This window comes from Strigops habroptila, chromosome 1 (genome assembly GCF_004027225.2).
Source record: "Strigops habroptila isolate Jane chromosome 1, bStrHab1.2.pri, whole genome shotgun sequence".
NCBI lineage: Eukaryota > Metazoa > Chordata > Aves > Psittaciformes > Psittacidae > Strigops > Strigops habroptila.
In genome coordinates this window covers 13,420,730-13,441,346 of record NC_044277.2, presented here as the reverse complement: position 1 = coordinate 13,441,346, position 20,617 = coordinate 13,420,730, and the positions used below count along the sequence as shown (strand labels likewise).

Genomic DNA, 20,617 nt, shown 5'->3' with positions numbered 1-20,617 from the left:
AGGTAAATCTTATTCAGTAAGATTAAGACAGTATAAACACAAAATATAAAAAAGCATATACTGACCATCAATGCATTACATTTTTCTATACATTCATGTTAAAAATATCTGCAGTTTGTATTTTCGTTCTTACCTTCTGCTTTTAGAATGGCAAGGTATATCATGTTTAAGACTGTTTTCTTCAATCTGCAATGTATGGTTGAATGATCCATCAAGTTCCTGAACTGTCACTTTAAGAGGACCCTTCAAGTTCACAAGATTTTGTTATTAACATTAAAACTACGCTTATTAATGCATGCATCATACTTGTATGTGTAGGTAAAATATGGAAAATTGACCTTACCACATATTTTTGAGTCCCAGGAGACGTGTAGTCTTGTTTTATTTCCAACTCCAATACATTCCTCTTTCTATTAAATGCAAAGCTACCATAAAATTTTACCACTCCACTCTGATCCCTAATCAGCAGTATAGGAATTCTAGTGCGCAATGCAGTAGTTATAAACAAACATAATGTTTTCATTCTTTACATTTCCTTTATGCTTCTTTATTCCTAGAATTTCCCATCCCAAGAAAAACAGGAAATTAAAACACTTGTGTTAATTCACAAACTTTTAAAGATTTTTTTTCTTTAAACAGTTCTCTAATGTCCAATCATGTACGTGCATTATTAACTTTTCTTCCAAGCTATGGTCTTTCAGCTACACACCTCAGACTGGATCTGTTCACGGTGGCTGCCTTCATAAAGGTCTGTGACTTTGTTATCAAGTACAGCTTAAGGCATTTTTAGGGGTTTCTTTAGCACAACGTTTACACTCAGCACTAACACAGCACTTGTTAATAGCATAAGATGGCACCAGTTACTAGTAATAGGATATTCTCCTTAACAATACAATGACCTGCTCTGGTCTTCACTATCACAGGCGCAACAGTGTTTGAAGCATGGTAGGGAGACTGCAACCATAGGATTAAACACCAGTTACACCAGTTAACAGGATCAGAGTCGGGGCCAAAGTCCAGAGAAGCTGAAAAGTCCCAAAATCTGAGCTACAATTCTTCCTTGCTTACAGAACAGATGTAGTTAAGATTCACCCAGCTCAGATAGTAATGCTAACATCTAGATATAGCTGCAGTGTGAATATATGCACATACAGAGCTCCTATCCTCCTCAAGTGCTTGGCACAGCTACATATGGAAATTAGAATATGCAGATAAAACACTAACTTCTCATATTAGTTCATAAATATTAATCATGCAGTGGGTTTTAGTTAGATACTGTGTTGCATGAACATCAAGTCTGTCTAAACAAATAATGTCTAAATATTAATACCTACTTCTGCTTTCTGTAAGAACAGTAAGGTATGGTTCTAGCCTGCAGTTACACTAATTAAAACAACCGGTTAAACGTGTTAAATGGAGCAAATTGAAATTTACCCTCATATCAATCCAAATAAGAAACCCTATTTTTTGGCTAATACCACTTAAATTTGAAAAATCAAGACACAGAGCTTAATTTTACTTGAAATTGTAATCTTAACACAAGCTACCAAACTATTAAATATCAGTCTATTTTAAGCTATCAATCTGAGCTTTAGGTTTACTTATTTCATGGTGATTTACTGGAAATCACATCTTAAAATGCACCAGACTATAGCATTTTCCATGTCAGACTTCAGCATATTTCTATGGGCAGTGTCCTCTGGAATCTCTTTAGTATAATTTGGCCTTAAATTCCAGCAGAGTTCTTGTGCTTCTTTCAAAGTAGAACTTAAAATCATGAAATACTTTCTAGTAAAGAATATGTGAAAAAAACCCAGCATACTCTAATTGACTATGAAAGGAGTGTGAACCATATATATCTAATTCAAAGAATAATGTACTTAACTGCTTTAAGCAAATATATTTCATACCTTTCTTCACATTCCTTTAATAGTGCCAATTAAAAACCAAATTTATTCTCCGTATTAACAATCCAGACCAAGAATAAAAAGGATACACCCACTGCTTTATTAAAGGTTGGATGTCTTTGCCAGAGACATTTGAGATAGATTTCAAAAACCCAGATGTGGAAACCAACATCTGACTCCACATGTGTGACTGGAACTTCTGAGATGAAGCAGTGCTGGCCAGACTCAACAACTTGTTGAAAACCTAAAATGATAAAAAGTTATTGCTTTCACAAATACTTTAATATATAAAATATGCTCTTCTGTTTAGTTGCAGCTGAATTGCAACTAAAGGCCAAGAAACTCATTCTCTGATAACTGACCTCAAAAAAAGTCTTTCAAACTAAAGACATTTCAGAAAATTATTTGCTTGACCATATCAGAAATTCTGATTTGCAGACACAAATGTATTTTTCTTTATGGCAAACCATCCACGATGCTGAGAAAGCTCTGAAACCCCAGCTTCTGAACATACCAAATCACTGACTAGATCTGCTTTTTAGAAATAAAATAGTCATCAGGTTCTCTACTTTGCTATTCCTTTTATACATTGCAAAAATAATGAAGATTTACATAAGGAAAGCTTTAAGAAAGGTGCATCTGCTGAGAACTACTTATAATAGCTCTCACCACAGCACATGCATGCTTTCCTTAAAAAAAACCAAACAAACCCAAACATGGCATTTCAAAAAACATATTCAGTAAAGAAGAAAAACTAAAACTCTACAGAAGTTTCGCATTTCAGAATAGAACTACAATTTTCTATTCAACAGCTTCTTCTAATATAAAGATCGATGCTCCCTCTAACACTGAAGATTTATACAGTGGAGAGAGCAAATGCTGGATACATTAATAATTTCATTGTTTATAATTTGGTTAGACTACCTCACAGAAACACCAGCTAGGGGCAGTAAAACAGGTCCCCAGTGTTAACAACCGATCACAATCACTGAAAGCAATGAAATACCTTAATATTAAAGAGGATATACAATATATAAGAAGTATTACAAGCTATGTGTAATGACAATAGCTAACCCATCATAACATAAATGACCTACATTTTATGTTTGTTCTATCCTGCTAAAACTGAAAATACAAACTAAATTCTGTGATAACCCATTTTGTTCTTCCTTAAACTCCATTTAATGAATACAAATGTAACTAAAGACAAAAAGCAGTATATTCCACATCATCATTTAAATACCTACCTGTAACATGAACTCCATGCTAATCCTGTTCTCAATCAGTCTCATAACAAGATGTGCTTTACACTGGAACATCGTGTAATATTCCCAGGACAATGTATGAGGGTGTTTGATAGAAAAATGTAAATGTGATGCAGGGCTGAAAAATAATAATAATAAAAAAAGCAGCTCTCTATTTTGCATTTTATGGAATGAAACATGAAACATATCTTGGCAACCAAGATTACAACTGCACCAACAATTATTTAGGATCTCTTCCGCTTTAAAGTTATAAATTATGACATGCTTAAAACAACCACACACTTGTACATTCTGTGTGACATGGGTGTATGCATCTGGCATATAGCCAGTGCTGCACAGAGAATAATGTGGTAATACATGATGTGCATTACTGTAAAGACAGTGATAGCGGTAACAACCTGAGCAAAGAAGTCTAGCAAGCAACTTGAGTCTAGAGATTACTCATAAATCGACATTAGATTAACTGAAACAGGGTAGACTTAGATTAGATACTAGGAAGAAATTCTTTAATGTGAGGGTGGTGAGACACTGGCACAGGTTGCCCCGAGAAGCTGTGGCTGCCCCATCCCTGACAGTGTTCAAGGCCAGGCTCGATGGGGCTTGGAGCAACATGGTGTAGTGGAAGGTGTCCCTGCTCACAGCGGGGGGATTGGAACTAGATGATCTTGAAGGTCCCTTCCAACACAAACCATTCTGTGACTTCCCCTGCTCCACTTGCATTAAAAGTGACAGTACGTGAAGAATATTTTATATTTAAACAAATTATTGTTGCAATTAAAGTATGAGTTTTAAAATTCACAGCAGACTTTCATGTGACGAGCAAAGGAATTAGTTTTTATTTTAGCTAGTGACTTTATGCTTTCAATACTTTGGCCAACTGCCGCCTTCTAAATCAGGTAACATGCCAAGGAAGACTAGGCAGAGCACCATGTTACAAGCTGCCACGCTGTAACTTGAACTATCTGTGGTGCTTCTTCACACATATCCTTCATGCCTGTAAGCAAAATATTTTAAATGGTTTAAGCTCATTCCATATCAAAAGACAAAAAATGCTGAAACCCTGAAACTTTTAAAAACAGAACTGATTTCTGGATTCTGCACAGTAATAAAACACAAAAAGCCTGAATTTTGATAAGCTTTAATTTTCTTTACCAAGTTTGACATTTCAGAACACAAGCATTCTGACCTATAGATCATTTCCAAATAGAAAAGTAGCTGTAATACTGGAATTCTTGAGAAAAATAGGACCTTCCATCCCTTCAATTGTTTGAGAAATGGAGATAACTACAAGTCTGGCTTTATTTTACAGATGAACTAAGCCTGTGGCTTTTTCTTTTTGTTGTGCTATGTTTTTTCTTTTAGTTCTTTTCACAGTGAATTTGAGTTTTCCATTAATGAATAACAAATATCTGAGGAAAATGGACCCACACCATGTCAGGCCAACTTCTTAGTGTGAATCCAGACATATTTTATGCTGGCTGGTGGACAATCAAAAATTGACCACTGTGACACACAGAATGCCAGCTCCTTAAAATTTCTGGGCTCAGAACTAGATTTTTCCCTGTGATTCTCACTTATAGATAACATAACTGAACCATTTCCAGATGGACCAGACACCTGATTTGTCCAAAGACTTTAGAAGAACACACTACAAGACAGAATGAAACAATTCACAGATTGTAACGATCAAAGATAACCACTATAAGCCTGATTTTTCATGCCAGATACCTCACAAACACTCTGGTCTTCCAGAACCTTCAAAGACTTATTAAACAAACTATTTAAACTTTGACCAATCTTTCCATACAGTTGAAAGATGTATGGCAGCAAGAACTGTTCTACCAGGACAGGACCAGCACTTAGCTGCTTATTTGTAGCAATTAAGATTTCAGGAGATGGCAAGGACCAAGGTAGCTGCAACACCTTGGTATTTTTTTCCGTCTTTCTATTTACTGGGAGACTCCCATAACCTTACTCATGAATGTCTGTTTAAACCTTAAGAAGACAAAAAAAAGAGAAGTATTTCTAAATTTAATCAAGTACTACCCTTCTTGGGTATAATAGGTGTATGAATAAGGAGGTACTTAGGTTTGCTACTTGCTGTTTCTAGTTGACAGGCAATTGCTAAAGTTCTCCTAATCCAAATTGTCCTGTTATTTTGGGTACTTCTCTGTTCTGAGGTAGGGATGGTTTAGCAACCATGAAAGAATGGAAATGCAATGAGGAAACTGAGGTTGTGGCTCAGACGTTATATAATAACTTGGTCTCAGTATAAAAACTATTTATCCAGCTTCAAATTATACAGTTGATTGACTTTGGTAAAATTCTTTTCTTGAAAATTACAACCAAGCCAGGACCCACATTCTTGGCCTTCTTAAATTGACTAAGTGTTGACTGATCTTGGTACTGGTTACATTATTTAAGTGCAAATCAAAACTTGAGACTTTTGCATTTGACAGTTACATTTTGTAGTTTATTCAATATCAATACATTTCTTCCCACTATATTTTTCTTCAATCATTATACTTCTGAAAGCTTGACCGAAATGGCACCAAATGAGAATTAAAATTAGCAATGTGGACCTAGAACCTTTGTTAAAGTGAAAAGCAAACTAGCTCTTCCATGGAAATTCATAATGCTCATGCTCTCAAACACACTCCCATCATTCAAGAAAACCTCTCAATATGCTACTTCTATTTAAAATATATCTATAAAAAGTTCTTGAGATTTTTAAATTTTACAATAGGGTGTTATCAGCACAATCAAAGACTGAAGAGAACCAAAATCTGAGAGGGGAGATCACAAAATGAAAATATAACACACAAAGTTTTGTTCTGAAGCTTTCACCCATACAGCAGTTAACCTGCAGTTCCCTTTCTTTCATTCTCCCAAGGTCTGGGATTTTTTCTTTTAAAGGAAGTGCTCTGGAGAGCAGTGGTTTTGTTTCACGAGGCTGAAACAGGAAGAATTTGTAAGACCTGTGTTTTGCACAGAAGCTAATTCATGTGTCTAAAAGTTTTTTTAACCCCAATGATTTATTTCCATATTCTAATTTAGTTGAAAATTTAGATTAGTAATTACCCTATTTCTTTCTTCATATGATTATTAGTTGTGACTGCTGTAATGCAAATACACTTGGCAGGAAACCATAACACAACCGCCAGAACAAGGAAATGCAAAAATATATATTGGAGAGAAATGTTGTAGACATCATCATGAAAATGCTTCCCCTAAATACAAATAATTTCACAGAGTCCGGAATATGCACTTAATTTACATAGACAGGAACTTTGCAATCTACAAGAAACAGCAAATTGTAATTCATATTTAAGTGATGTTAAGCTCATTATTAACAAAATGTAATACAATGAAGTAGTGAAATAGCTGTAGGAACACAAAGCATCTAACAGTGATACCTCACATAGAAGAAACACATTTAAGAGCATTAGTACAGGATTTTGTGAACTGTGTCTAATTCTAGAATAAATACAATAAAACTAATAAAATTAGCAGTTACAAAAAGACTTATTTTAGTGAGTTTCCTTTTTTAAACATGGGCCCTTTTTCTCTAGTTTCATCTGATCCTATTAATGTGAATTTAGTTTCTCTGTTTAAAGGAGTATGTTGCCAAGCTGTAATGCTGCAAATTAAAAAGTCTGCCAAGACCTAATTCAAAATCAGTTGTACCCCAAATTCAGTACCCCAAATTTTCCTTAAAAAACCCCAAACAACAGAAGACATAACCAACAGGGTGCCCTAACAACAGCTCCTGGCTGTAACTTGCTTCTCAGAGGTAAATGCAAGAAAAGCATGTAGGTACTTAATCTGCTTCACTACTTGAAAGAACAGGTCAGTGAACTAAATCAAAATCCATCATGAGCAGACAAGCAAAACTGAGTAAAAGCTTGGCATGGATATACATACACAAGCTGTATCTGTGATTGTCAACACCAAGAAAACACGGTAGTTGTTGAGGATTCGCCCGGCTGGGAAACCAGACAATATGTCCCATTCCTGATTTCAGAAAACAATTTCTTCTTTTTCATATCTCAAAAAGAGATCACTGGTCAAATTTCAAATGAGTCAGTTGTATAATTCATTCAGTTCTAAAGCCAGATTTTTAGTTTTAAATGCACAAAATCTGTATTTGCACACACTCATATGCAAGAGAACCACTGCTGCAGACAATTTTGGTTGTATTTTTACAAGACGAGGGCTTCTGCTGCAATAAAGACATAAGAAATTCACATATTCTCCCACCCCACCTGCACATGCTCAACCTCACAGCTTTGCACATGCTGCTCAGGAATTTCCAAAGAGAAACTCTTTGTGTGGCTGTGTCATAACTGGATAAATTTAGCCAAGAAAATAAAAACCCAGCAAATGGTTGTCGTTTAAACCTGGAACGACTTACTGATCTGACTTCTAGTAATACTTTTCTACCTCCAGTGGTTCACATACTACTCAGTGAGTAGTATGTATCACAAGAGGTAAGGGGAAAATTCCTAAGCTAGCATTACTGAAGCGACAGTTATTAGTGAAAATACAAACCCAGCCAGTTCACAGTTACCACTGGTACTTCACAGATTGCTGATCTAATACTTTTTTTCCAACTGATTAAGAAATTAGAGTAAGATTGCGAGGTGGTAAATGAGAGCAAAAAAAAAAAAAGAGCAAAGAAAAAGGAAACTGATGATACTGTAAAAAGCTGAAAGATTACTAACTACTCCAGAAATAGCTCAGGTCAAAATGCTGGCTCCATATTCCCTCATTCTCTTACTCAAAAGTAGTTTCATAAAAGCTTTAAAAACATTCATTATACTTCATTCCCTTCAAGACTTAAAGTGAAAGAAAAAAAAAACAAAAGTGATACAATATACTCAAGATGTACTTTATGAGACTGGTAATACATGCCCTGGGCAACCGAAGATCTTCAGCCTTTGGCCTTTTGCTACACAACACCCTGAAGACATATATTAATAGCCCCATAAAAATAAACCCTGTAATGACTTGTGGCTTAAATAAACATACTTGTCTTTCTCTTTTCCTCCTCCGAATATCGGATGCAATAACACTCCACCAGTCTTCAGTTCATATGCCACTATTTGATCTAGCTCCTAAAAAATACAACATACATAAGCAAGCATGATTTTGAAAGGTAGATAAATCATTTAAAGAAGACAGGAAAGCTTTTCATGTCACTGTTCGAGCCATACCTCCTAATTAAACTTGTTTACAAACACAAAGAGCATTTTAAAATCAGGGATGTTCCTCAGCATGGCAAACAATAATAAACAAGTAGAAAGCAGCAGTTAATACTTGTTCTGGGTCTGGATTGTGGGTCTACCCCAAACAATATTTAACTACATTATATCTAAAGAGTATTATTGTTCAATAAGTAAGTTATCTCTGACCAAAAGAAATAAAGGTGATCACCATCCCCTTGCAGTGGAAAGTAATACTGGGTATACCTACACAGTGGACTGCAGCATATAGCAGTTCACCTTGACCCATGCCCAAGCCAGACAGAAGCCAGCTTTGAACTGGAACAAGTTTGAATTTGTGTGGTGCTGTGCCCATGTTAGGAAGCACACTTCAAGGCAGGTTGTTTGCATGAACTCACTATCACCCAACAGTCACTATGGCTTTTGAATAAAATTGGGTCAGCTTGAGCACAGGGAGAGGGAACTGATGGATGGCTGCAACCCAGTGTTAGTCGAGGAATTTCCAAATGTTGATACATATCGGTATTTATTGATTCATATCAAGTTATACACTTTGATCCACTGGTAAAACATTCAAAGCAGTAAGAGCAGAATTGGAGGCCGTAACAGTAGCACCTCTTAGTTCTATGTGGAAGCACTTAGCTAATTCATAGGGAAGAACATGAGCAATTAATATCCAGAAGCAACTTCTGCTGCACACAGCAGTGAACTCTCAAGATAGATGTTCATCCAGTTCTGCTGTTCTCTAAAGCACCAACACCTTTAGCACAGACAGCACATGACTGGTGAGCTGAATATGCATTAGGCAGATAAGGATATGGTATTGAGTCCCATGTGTGTAAGGGATGTAAATGGAGCCCATGAGGTTAGGAATCTAGTTTTTTGAACAGGAAGAGTAAGAGAATGTGATGAGAGGAAGAAGATATACATCTTTCTGTGAATGAATGTTACTGTCAAAAAATGAGGAGTCACTGCTGCTATCACTAGAAATCACCTGTCTCGGAGCATTACATTTGGAAAAGATACAGACAGAAATTTATTTTCCAAAAAAAAACAAAGAAATCCCTTCAACAGGGGTCTTTTACTGTTTCCTTATTTAATTTAGCACTTCAATGATATTAGAAGATACCTGATCCACTATTGATCCAAGCTTACAATGGAGCCCTGCAGAGCTATATGAGTATGCATCACAGTATAACAAATCCATCAAATATATCTCATTATGAATCCCATATTCTAGGTGTTAACAAAGTACTTTTTTACTTTTTGTTTTTGTACAAAAGCCCAAATAACGAGCAAAACTAATTGCACAGAGAGACAACGAACATTATTATTCATAAGGCACAGAGAAACGTTAGTATGTTTGGTGATTTTCCTTGCAGCAGGTGGTAAAAATATCTCAGCTCTAAGTTTTGTCACTAGTAAAGATGTCTTTAGATTGCAATGCAAAACTATATTTATTACACTCTGGTTTTATACTGCATCTTCTTTGATGTAAAATGCCTGAAAGATATCGAAAACAGTCTATTATAGTTACCTGTTTAATCCAGTGGCGATACTCATTAACACCAAAGGTTTTTTTCATCCAAAGGCCATAAATATAACCAGAGATTCCCTTTAGCACCCATTCATCTGACCTATAATAAGAAAGAAGCATGAATTACAGCACTTCAGAAGGTATTTTGTAAAGGATGGTATTTTTGACCAGCTCAAAATAGCCACGAATTTCAGCAAGTTACATAACTTCTCTAAGTCAATAGGAGTCTGATGAGCTGTGAACCAATTTATGGAACTTGGCACCTGGATGGGACCGATAAAACTGAAAAGCCAGTGAAAACTGAACTTCTACCACAGAAGCCCAGATTAAAATATAAAACCAAACTATTTTAGCTGCAATAGTAACAATAAAACCATGAAAATGGACAATGAAGTTACAACAACTGCTAATCTATATGATCTTAATTTGTTAATAAACATCTCAATGCAATGCAGATTTGGACAGCAAGTAGACAAAATACCTATCTCACAATTTGGTGGACACCATTTAAACACCTATTCTGAAAGAGTTATGTTCAGAGAGAGAAAAGTATGGATGAAACCTACCAAATGATCATGAACTAGAAATCTAAACATAAGAATTCCCCTCCCCAAACTTCTTCACAATTTATTAGTTCTGTGCTCCACAAGTTCTTCCTATGCAGGCTACACTACCCAAAATATGACAGAAATTTACCGATGATACAGAAGAGTCTCCCTTCTAAAACTTCCAGGTGCCAAAGCACACTACACCATTCAGTAGCAATAATTTCTGAGAAAAGACAAGTTCCATCTCTGTCTTTGGAACCTTTATATCTCGCATTCTCCTTTCAAACAGAAAAATAAACAAACAAAAAAAGAAACCACCAACCACCCAACCTCATGGATTTTCATTTATTGAGTTGGATTTATTGTTTTCACTTTTTTCCCCCCTCATTCTTCTACAGTTACTGTTTCATTTATTCTTTCAATAAAAAGCAACATGCAAATTAAAATTGGAGCTTCCCAGATTTTCCCAGTTTTCTAGAGAGTACAATAGTAAAATACTTACCAGGACATTCTGGATATAAAACATCCAAAGAACTGCTGGGCCAGGGCCTGTGCTAAGCACCTCCTTGTCAGTGGAGTTTCATCTATAATCATTGCACTGTGCAAGAGATTTGTGCTGGACCCCCATAAAAAGAAAATAACACAATATGAGCACCAGCTCCAAAGAAACAAAATAGAGACTTTGCTTTAATAGCCAAAACAAATCAAGTAATTCCTTCACTGGGTTTCCAGTGAGATAGTAACATCTTTTTTTAATGCCCCTTATCCAGGCAGATCGCCTGCTATTATCATCTACATACAACTCTCTGTGTAGTAGTTTGTTTTAACTGGTGAAACTCTTTTGGATTCCTGGTACTTTATCCCAGCTGAAGAAACATAAAACTTAATCAAACTTCTTCACTTTTCTTAAATATTTCATGCATAGTGTTTCTAATTCAGAAAGAAAACCACTGCCAATTTTTTCTTGAAGAAGATACAAATCCAACATCTGTATAATAGATAAAACCAGAAATGGTGTTAAAAGTCTGTAATGTCAGCAAACCCCCAGCCTCTTCAAACTAAAGAGCCCAAAACTCAGGCTAGCAAAAATAATAAGAGCTCCACATATTTCTCAATAGTCTTGGATCTAGAGCTTCTAGGCCTGTGGATTTAGAAGGTGTAATTTTCTCAAATACTAACCTGAAAATACTCATGGATGCGTAAGCAGCTACTTCAACATAAGCTTCGTCTATAAAAACAGTCTTGAAACAGGAATACGGATAGCGACAGGTAAGAATCTCCTCATAAAACTCAAACACCTCATGCAGGTATGACGTGGTATGTTTGAGCAATGGGAGAAGTTGTGGTAAGCAAAAGTGAGTCACCTACAAGCAAAGGAAAATTTGGTACAAGACTGACAAATATATTTAAATCCATAAATATCAACTATATTACCTAACAGCAAAAAAAAAAACCCAACCCAAACAGAAACCAAAACCTACCCCAAACAGGGGGAGAAAAAAAAACCCCAACCAAACAAAACCCCACAAACCCTCCCCCCAAAGACAACAAAAATCTAGCTGCTATAAATTTCACAGAAAATAGCACTTTCAAGTTGGGATAATGACTATCAATGGCAGAAAAGTACACCAGGATGTCATGAGAGCAGCAACAGGAAAATAGTCTTAATTATAGCAGACAACACACAATAACAGTGTCTACCCAGAGGTGTCTATCATTTAAAAAACATGTGCCATTTCTCTTTCATTTTGCAATCCAATGTCTTTTAGAGATACTATTTTTCTCTTCTGCAGTAAAGAAACAGCTATTTTCAAATGAGTGAAGCAGTGCTACTGTTTAAAAGACTTGTTGCAGCTAAAACTACAAGTAACCTTTGATATTACTGTGTTTTCCACAAACTTATGATGCAGCCAATGACACTGCTTCAACAGTGACACAGGAACAAAGTTGAGATTGTACAGTTCAAGAAGTATAATTCAAGAGAGCTCTATAGAAATCAAACTGCAGAAATCTATCAGTTTGGATTTTTCAAATAACAACTGATATTTTAACAGTTATTATCTTTCACAAGTGAGTATGTCTCACCAGTAAAAGTCAACAGAATACCATTCTGAGGACTAAAATCTGATGTTTGCCTTTGGATCAAGTAAAACATAGCTATTTCCCAGTATGTTCCTACCATGCTTTCAGAAGAATATACAGGCCAGTCTTTATACTAAGCTGGTACCTTAATCTGCCTGCAAAGTCCATCCTTACCCAACCTGAAACTACAGGTGTAAATATAAATGGGTGGACGTCAACATTATGGGAACAATCTGTTAAGAATGAAAACCCAATATCAAATTTAGCTCAGAAAACTACTCAAATGTGTAGCAATCATTTTCATCTACTACCAGCAACAGGATTGGTTTAAAGCTATTTTGAGAAAGATGCTTTTACAAACTCCAGCTAAACTAGCCCCATAAATTTAGGCATAAATGGAATTATTGCTGATTCAAAGGCTTTATTTTGAAGATAAATTTAAATACAGGCATTACTAGACAACTTTTACCATATAATTGTATTAATGGAGGTCGTATCTAGACATACCAACATTTGACCAATATATACTGGTTGCACCAAAACCAGTCACTGATTCGTTACAAAGAAAAAAGGAGGCCTCTATGAAGATTATTACCTCATGCATATATGGATCAACAAGGATTTCAAAAGGTCCTATTGCCAATGAGATGTTAGAAGCTGCAGTTGGAATAGTCAGCATGTAATGAAAAGTCTTCTTTCTCATATCATGGGTATATACGGTTTCCACCAAATCTCCATTTGAAACAGCCACCATTGCAGCATCTACTGTATACTCAAGTTTCCAGGTACACAACTCAGAATATGAATCAACACAAGGAAACCAAAATCTAGGGAAGTCAGGATTGGGGGAAAAATGGTTAACAATTAACAATAATACTCTCTTTTTCACAGCTGATTTTTCTCTCAAGTTCCAAACTACATTCTTAAATACTCTGAATGTTGACATACTGATTCCCACTATATACCAATTTTATAAAGCACTACAAGTTTCTTTGCTGTTACCTCCTGCAGAGCTATAAAGGCTAGAAATCCTAATTACTAATCATTAGATGTTACTTCACATCCTTTCAAGCTCCTTTTGAAAAGAAATTAACTTTTACAATGTTTCAAACTTAAAAGAATTCGAAGAAATCATCTGCATTTCCTACACTTTGAGATTAAATAGGAAATACAGTCTAACATTCAAAGACAGTTTTCTTACCTTGTAGAATTTTGATAACCACATGAAAAGACATGAGCCCCTCTTTCTGCCATGCTGCCTTCCATGTTGGGTACCACAAAATGAAGTCCTCCTTTTGGCTGGTCCAAAGAAAAGTTTATATGCACCTTCAGGACTTTTAACTCTGCAACACCAAGACCAAAATGGGAGTAAACATATACATACGACATGAAATTTATTTCAGAATAATCATACAGGTTTGGACTCTTGGTCTTTCAAGATAATGTGTTTTCTTTCTCATAGACCTTCAGGTCCACTTACAAAACACAGCTCAAAAGCTTACAAAACTAAGACTTCTTATGCTTAACTTACAGGATACAAATTGATAAGAATCTTTATTAATTAATACAAACTGCGACTGCAGTTACAGTTCATCTTCCAACTCCCCAATAATAAAGAATCTTTATACACTGACTGTACCCTACCCACGACCTCCTTTGTACCTTGCTGAAATAATTCTCTACAAAAAACTGCATGTAATAGGCACATTCTTAAAATACATGTTATTGTCATTTGCAGTTTCTTAAAACCTCTTATTATAGTTTAAAATTTTCCTGTAACTTCAGTGTCTTTGCTTTGGTTTAGTTTCACAGAAATCTCACCTATGAATAGACTGGCAGGAAAAATCAAGCCTATGGTAAAATTTATCCAACAAGTCTCGCCATATTTTGGCATTAAACTTTAAAAAGAAAAATTATACCTGTTTGAATATTTTCCCTTCTAGGCTTGCAAGTAAGGCAACAGGAACTTAAACCGAAGTTAAAATAAACAAGTGTCTTTCCCATTAAGGTGTATCTGACAACACTGTGTGAGTCAGCTTCATGATACAGTTGTTATTATTCTCTCACAGGTCTCATAAATCCACGGGAAAAACTGATACAACCATGTAAGAAAACAAAAAACTAACAAAATCCATGTAACAAAATAATCAACACTGAAGACTGATTTATTAAAGCAGCTGCTTGTTCCCGGATCTAGTGTACAGTTTATAAAGTAGTCTACTTCTCTCTACCAAATCGATTTAAAAATGACCATTCTTCAAAGTGAGATGGGAAAAAAATAATACAGCCTTTTTAAAAAATTACGCATATAGACATATCCTTGTAAATTATTTTCTTGTTGGATCATACAAATTGCAAGCAACTTCAAAGTTACAAGTTAGCAAGTCAATATACTCCATTACAGCCTCTTCCTCATGTATACTTCTGGGCTTGTGATCACCCAAGAGTGAGTTTGTAGAGAGAGTTAAGAAACCTTGCAATCACTTCTCCATATTACTCAGAAGCATGGAAGTATTTTTCAGGCTTCAACTGGCAAGATATGGGCGACGAAAGAGGAAGCATCATGTCATAAAATAATGTAATGCTACTTCTGTTTATCTAAATCTACTATCTTCCTATGCAAACTAGTAGCTAACAACTCTGTGCATCCTAAATTAAGCTTTCAGTATAGTTTCTTTACTTTACCATCAACATGTTTCCACAGCTCTGAGGGAACCTTAATGCAGAGTTCTCCATTTCCAGCATCTGGGTCCACAGCACTGACTGCGGCAGCATAGGCATTGGAAAAATAGTTGAGATTCCTCCTGTCAGAAATACCCAGTTAATTCTTAAAGAACACACTGAACTACAAAAAATAACTTTGGAAATGATACGATTTCTATACTGAATTTCATGGTGCATGTTCAACCAAGCATTCTGGTTTGATTTTAAAGGAGTGGAGGGAAAAGGAGGAGTAAAGATTAGATTTCAATCCCCAGAACTTAAAACCAGGCTCTTACAGAAAAGATCTATGATCAAAAATCTTAAGCAGTAATAATCCCCAATAAATTAAATGAGAAATGCTCAGTGTTATTTTCTTCCCAATAAATATTTACATTTATTGGACTAGAAAATAAAACTTTTTTATAAAATCTGGATTAAGTTTCTGTGCTTATTCTAAACATCTGTCTTGAAGATGTGCCTCCTCATATATTGCAGTTTTGCTTTTAAGTTGCTTTTCTAAACGTAGTGAGATTTTAGCTTGGCAGTGGTATTCCTCCCCCCTTCCCCTCCCCCTTAGCTTGATGGATAGGAATAGTTTTATGCACTTGTAAATATCACATAAAATATTAGATGCTAGAGTTTTGGCCTTAACACACAAACACAGAAATACGTATTATACTTCTTAGTGTAATCAGGTTTGAGCTGTTTAAGCTACTATATATATTAGCTGCTACTGCACTGTGCATTTCATTCCAAAGTCATACCATTACTTCAGTTATGACTTAGATTAACTGTTGCCTACTGCATATGCCCACTGTTGAAGTTGTTATGAGCAGGATGATATCTTATTATTTAATATGATTATGTTGAAATGGTGGAGGATGACCAGTCAAGTCCAAAACTAACCCTGCTTTTGCTCCTTCACACGATAGCTTTCATACTTTCTAAAAATGGATTTTTAAACTGTAAAACATGGGAGCAAAACCTTTATTAATTATAATCCTCCAGTACAGAGAGTTCTTCAAAAGCTTCCACAACTCTATACCTGAAGAGAAAGTGCTTGAATGACTCATCACATTTTTTTCCAGAATTTAGGTACCACTGATTAATCCAACCAACATGGGGGCAAAGCCACAATCCAGCATAAAGCTATCATAGAATAGTTTGGGCTGGAAGGGACCTTTAAAGGTCACCTAGTCCAATCCTCCTGCCATGAGCAGGGACATCTTCAACTAGATCAGGTTGCTCAAAGTCCTGTCCAGCCTGACCTTGAATGTTGCCAGGGATGGGGCATCTCCACGCCTCTGGGCAATCTGTGCCAGTGTCTCACCACCCTCTGCGTAAAAAAAACTTCTTTTGTATTTCTAGCCTGAATCTCCCCTCTTTTAGTTTAAAGCCATTACCCCTTGTCCTATTGCCCTGCTAAAAAGTCTGTCCACATCTTTCTTATAAGCCCCCCTGAATTACTGCAAGGCCACTCCCTAGAGCGTTCTCTTCTCCAGGCTGAACAAGCCCAGCTCTCTTAGCCCGTCTTCATAGGGGAGGTGCTCCGGCCCCCTGATCATCTTCACGGCCTCCTCTGGACTCACTCCAACACATCCATGTCCTTCTTACATTGAGGGCCCCAGAGCTGGATGCAGTACTCCAGGTGGGATCTCACCAGAGCAGAGCAGAGGTGCAGAATCACCTCCCTTGACCTGCTGGCCACACTCCTTTTGATCAGCCCAGGATACAGTTGGTTTTCTGGGCTGTGAGCACACGCTGTCAGCTCACATCCAGCTTTTCATCCACCACTAACCCTAAGTCCTTCTCCACAGGGTAGCTCTGAATCCATTCATCCCCCAGCCTGCATTGATACCAGGGCTTGTCCCAACCCAGGTGCAAGATTACTGCACCGCAACGGAGTTAACTTTTGGCTGCAGACTCCACTCTTCCATGGAATCTGAAGTCCACACAAAGCAGACATGATCTCATGTCGGGATTTTGCTTTCATCTAACCATTCTCTGTTCACCACCCACAGAGAAAACAGCATTCAACCCAAATTACGGTACCTTACTTGGAAGACTGAAGGGTAATTAACCATGCCAGCATCATCCTATAAGTCTAGGTATGTCAACCACCATGGTTATATTCCTAGCCTTTCACATCTAAAAAACTTTGCTAAAACACTGAAATATATTGAGAACATATTTTCATGCAGTTCTTCATCTTTGGCAATAATAGTGCACAAATTCCCTGGCACCACTACCAAGACTAAGAATGTCAGGAGCAGTAAACTTGTCTACTTTGCTTGGAAGCTTCTGAAAATCGGACGTGAATAGTAAGTAGGAGCATATGAGCATAGAAACACCCAAATCACAAGTTTTAATACATAGTAATTTTTTCCCTTCAGCTATGGTTCAAGAACAATTCAAACCAACTTAAACTTCAGCTGATGTGTTGTCTCCTAGTCTCAGCCACACATTCCTACTCCCTCACTCATTAAGGAGACCACTGGTCATCTGACCCTGTGGTGATGCAGCTGAAAGTGCCAAATGCAAGAAAAAAAAGGGGCCTTTTTTGTTGCAGACAGCTTTCAGTTGTTTTATTGGTTTAGCTCCCTGATCTGACATACTGAGGGGTCAAAGAAGTGCTGCTACTGAGGCATGGGAGACTGCCAATGGGATCATAACCACCCCGACCAATGTTGCTTTAAACTGCCTTCAAATGGCATCCTAGGAAGGTAAGCAAGTATCATGGGGAAAATGCTCTTTAAGAAAAGACTGCATGACTAAGAACGAGCTTAGTAATTAAAGACACTGGCAACAGAAAACAACAGTAACATTCTGTTAGACTGTAAAGTCTCAAAGTTTTTAATTTTAATCTAAACTGGTTCTGAAAATTCACTGTTATGGATAGGGGATCCCTTTCCAATACATCAGTGAGAATTTGTTCCAAATTTGGGGATCATGATGAGCTTGTGGTTACATTTTAAACATCAATGGGTTCATAGACAGGAAAAGGTTATGATTTTACAGCAAAAAAAGGTAGATTCCACAGGGCTTAGCATTTTATGGAAAACAGTCTATTCTGATATTTCTATTTTTGTGACATGTTCCAATTCAAATGGGTGATTCATTGTAAAAAGAATCCATTGAAGGCTTAATACCACAGATTAATTTGTTTCATAGGTTGTACTATTCTCAATAAACTGGATATGGCCATTTTAACAAAAACAGAGCACATGCCAAAAGTTACAGCCTCAGGAACAAAGATCAATTCTCCTAATGCTAAGTGTAGGTTGACAATAGATAATCTCCAGAGGTCCCTTCCAATCCCAACCATTCTCTGTGTGATGTGATTCACATTTTATCCTGGTAGAGATACATTTTATCACCACAATTCACCCAAAACACTGTTAATTACAGCTCAAGTGGATGCTTGGTGACTGACTGGAAACTAGCTGCAGCAGGGCTACTGAAATGTCACACTTAACGTCAACTTGGCAAAGTAAGTTCTTTGATCCACACGTAATTCATTACTCTTCATTACTTGTACTTCATTCTACTTTGCTTCCCACATACAACTAGCACTTGGCTTTGGAGTCCAACCCCAAAATATATGATATAGCACATATCCAGCATACTTTTTAAATATATATTTTTATGAAATATGCTCACATATAGGCAATTTTTTAATAAGGCAACAATCTGAATCTTTGGCACACCGAAAACCTAATCTTCATTCTTGCCCAAGGCTAAGGGTTTTGCCACCTCTTTCTTCAAAAGCTCTCTACGCCTCTGTTTATTTCTAACAAACAAAGTCTGCCATGAATTTACAACTAGATAAGCATCATATCAGTGGAAATGAAAGCTATTTATTGCAGCAGAACACATGCTTAGCCCACCAGTTATTTTTCTATTTTGTGTGTATGCTAAAGGCTGGATCACTGACTCCTCAGAAGAATATTACAAGACATGCCCTGAAGGCTACCACATCACACTCCCTCACACCTTACTGCTACTTGTAACTAAAGCAACAGTGATGTTAGAGGATATCAAAATATCTTCATATTTTAAATGTTTAAAAACTACAGGCTTCAAGTTCAAAAGAAAAAAAAAAAAAAAGCTGAACTGGTGAATGAACAAACACTGCCAAAGGCTAAAACTACACTGAACAGAGGACCTACACACAGGAAACACAGGAAAGCATTATGTGTACATTAGCTACCTGTACAAAAACATATCTTCCTTTATACATGAGTAATAAGATCATGCAATAGCTTCTCAATCCTGCACTGCAGTTACCACACAAACATGTGAAGCACATAACCAGCCAACAGCAGGATCATCACAAACCTCACTTATCACAGATCAAACCACCGCACTGAAACTCCAAACTTTTGCTGCAGCTATTTAACAGTCTACAATCTTACCCATAGGATTTGCCTGTTTTAACATAAATGGGGCTGGGATACAAGCAGTTGTCTCAGTAGTCAGAAAACACGCTGTGGGATTTCAACATACTAGAGCACAGAAGAGTAAATCCCACTTACGTTATACTGACAGAATTGAGAGAGCAACAATTTACAAGAAAAGAGGGAAGATGAGGACAGAGGCAGCTGGAACATTCAACAACAGCAGCCCTATGCCAAGACCCAAACAGACATTCTCTAACACAATTTGCACTTTGCAAGATTGCAAACTCTTTCTTAAAAGCCTGAACCAGACGGGATTCTCTGCCACCTGGTGTACACATGGCAAAACGATGTGAATTGGTTTCTACCTTACAGCACTGTTCAGAGGTTTGCTCAGTCAGAGAGGAAGTTCATCCATCTATGCCAATGTGAAAAAGCTATGATGTCCTGAAGCCTCAGGAGGAAATGACAAGATGGAAGACCGACGTTATTTCCAGATAAAACTTTAAAGGTCCTTTTAGTTTTTACCTGAAATTATGGCTTGGGACTGATGGGTAAACTGGCAATGGCATCAAAGCTGAAAATATATTTAATTCACTAATTAAAGATTCCTAACATTTCCAACAAAATTCACCCATTTTTAATTCTCTTTTTCCTGAGGGTTTTTTGTCATTCAGCGTTGCAAGAGAAAAAAAATTGTTTCATCTTATGCAATGCTGAAAATGTGAAATGACAGAGACAAGGTGTCAGTGATTTTTGCATTAATAGATTATAAAACACAAAAGTATTACTTGAACGGAAAACAAGTTGAATGTTCAAATTCAGAGCACAAAGAGCTGATCTGACAGGAGATCTCACCCAAGAGGCAGTAAAGAACACCATGGTAAGACAGAAATGATTTCAGCTGGTGCTGCTTGGATTTCACAAAGAAAGCTCTCTTTAATCTTGACTTT

The 20,617-nt window shown here is 36.6% G+C and overlaps 1 protein-coding gene across 5 annotated transcripts in view; it reads right to left on the bottom strand.

Annotated features, from left to right (window-relative positions):
- Nucleotides 1-20,617, bottom strand: part of TAF2 (TATA-box binding protein associated factor 2) — a 63,147-nt gene that overhangs the window by 34,729 nt on the left and 7,801 nt on the right. For 3 of the 5 annotated variants that reach the window (XM_030480048.1, XM_030480066.2, XM_030480075.1), the window contains exons 4-14: nucleotides 15,250-15,368; nucleotides 13,766-13,907; nucleotides 13,160-13,391; nucleotides 11,662-11,846; nucleotides 10,985-11,098; nucleotides 9,935-10,034; nucleotides 8,204-8,289; nucleotides 3,155-3,290; nucleotides 1,997-2,151; nucleotides 344-458; nucleotides 134-243 (exon numbers count right to left, since the gene is read on the bottom strand). In XM_030480048.1, coding sequence (XP_030335908.1) covers nucleotides 134-243; nucleotides 344-458; nucleotides 1,997-2,151; nucleotides 3,155-3,290; nucleotides 8,204-8,289; nucleotides 9,935-10,034; nucleotides 10,985-11,098; nucleotides 11,662-11,846; nucleotides 13,160-13,391; nucleotides 13,766-13,907; nucleotides 15,250-15,368 — 1,494 coding nt within the window. Of the gene's footprint in view, nucleotides 1-133; nucleotides 244-343; nucleotides 459-1,996; nucleotides 2,152-3,154; nucleotides 3,291-8,203; nucleotides 8,290-9,934; nucleotides 10,035-10,984; nucleotides 11,099-11,661; nucleotides 11,847-13,159; nucleotides 13,392-13,765; nucleotides 13,908-14,483; nucleotides 14,657-15,249; nucleotides 15,369-20,617 lie in introns of those variants that run through there. The other 2 variants (XM_030480085.1, XM_030480058.1) reach the window with 2 other exon arrangements.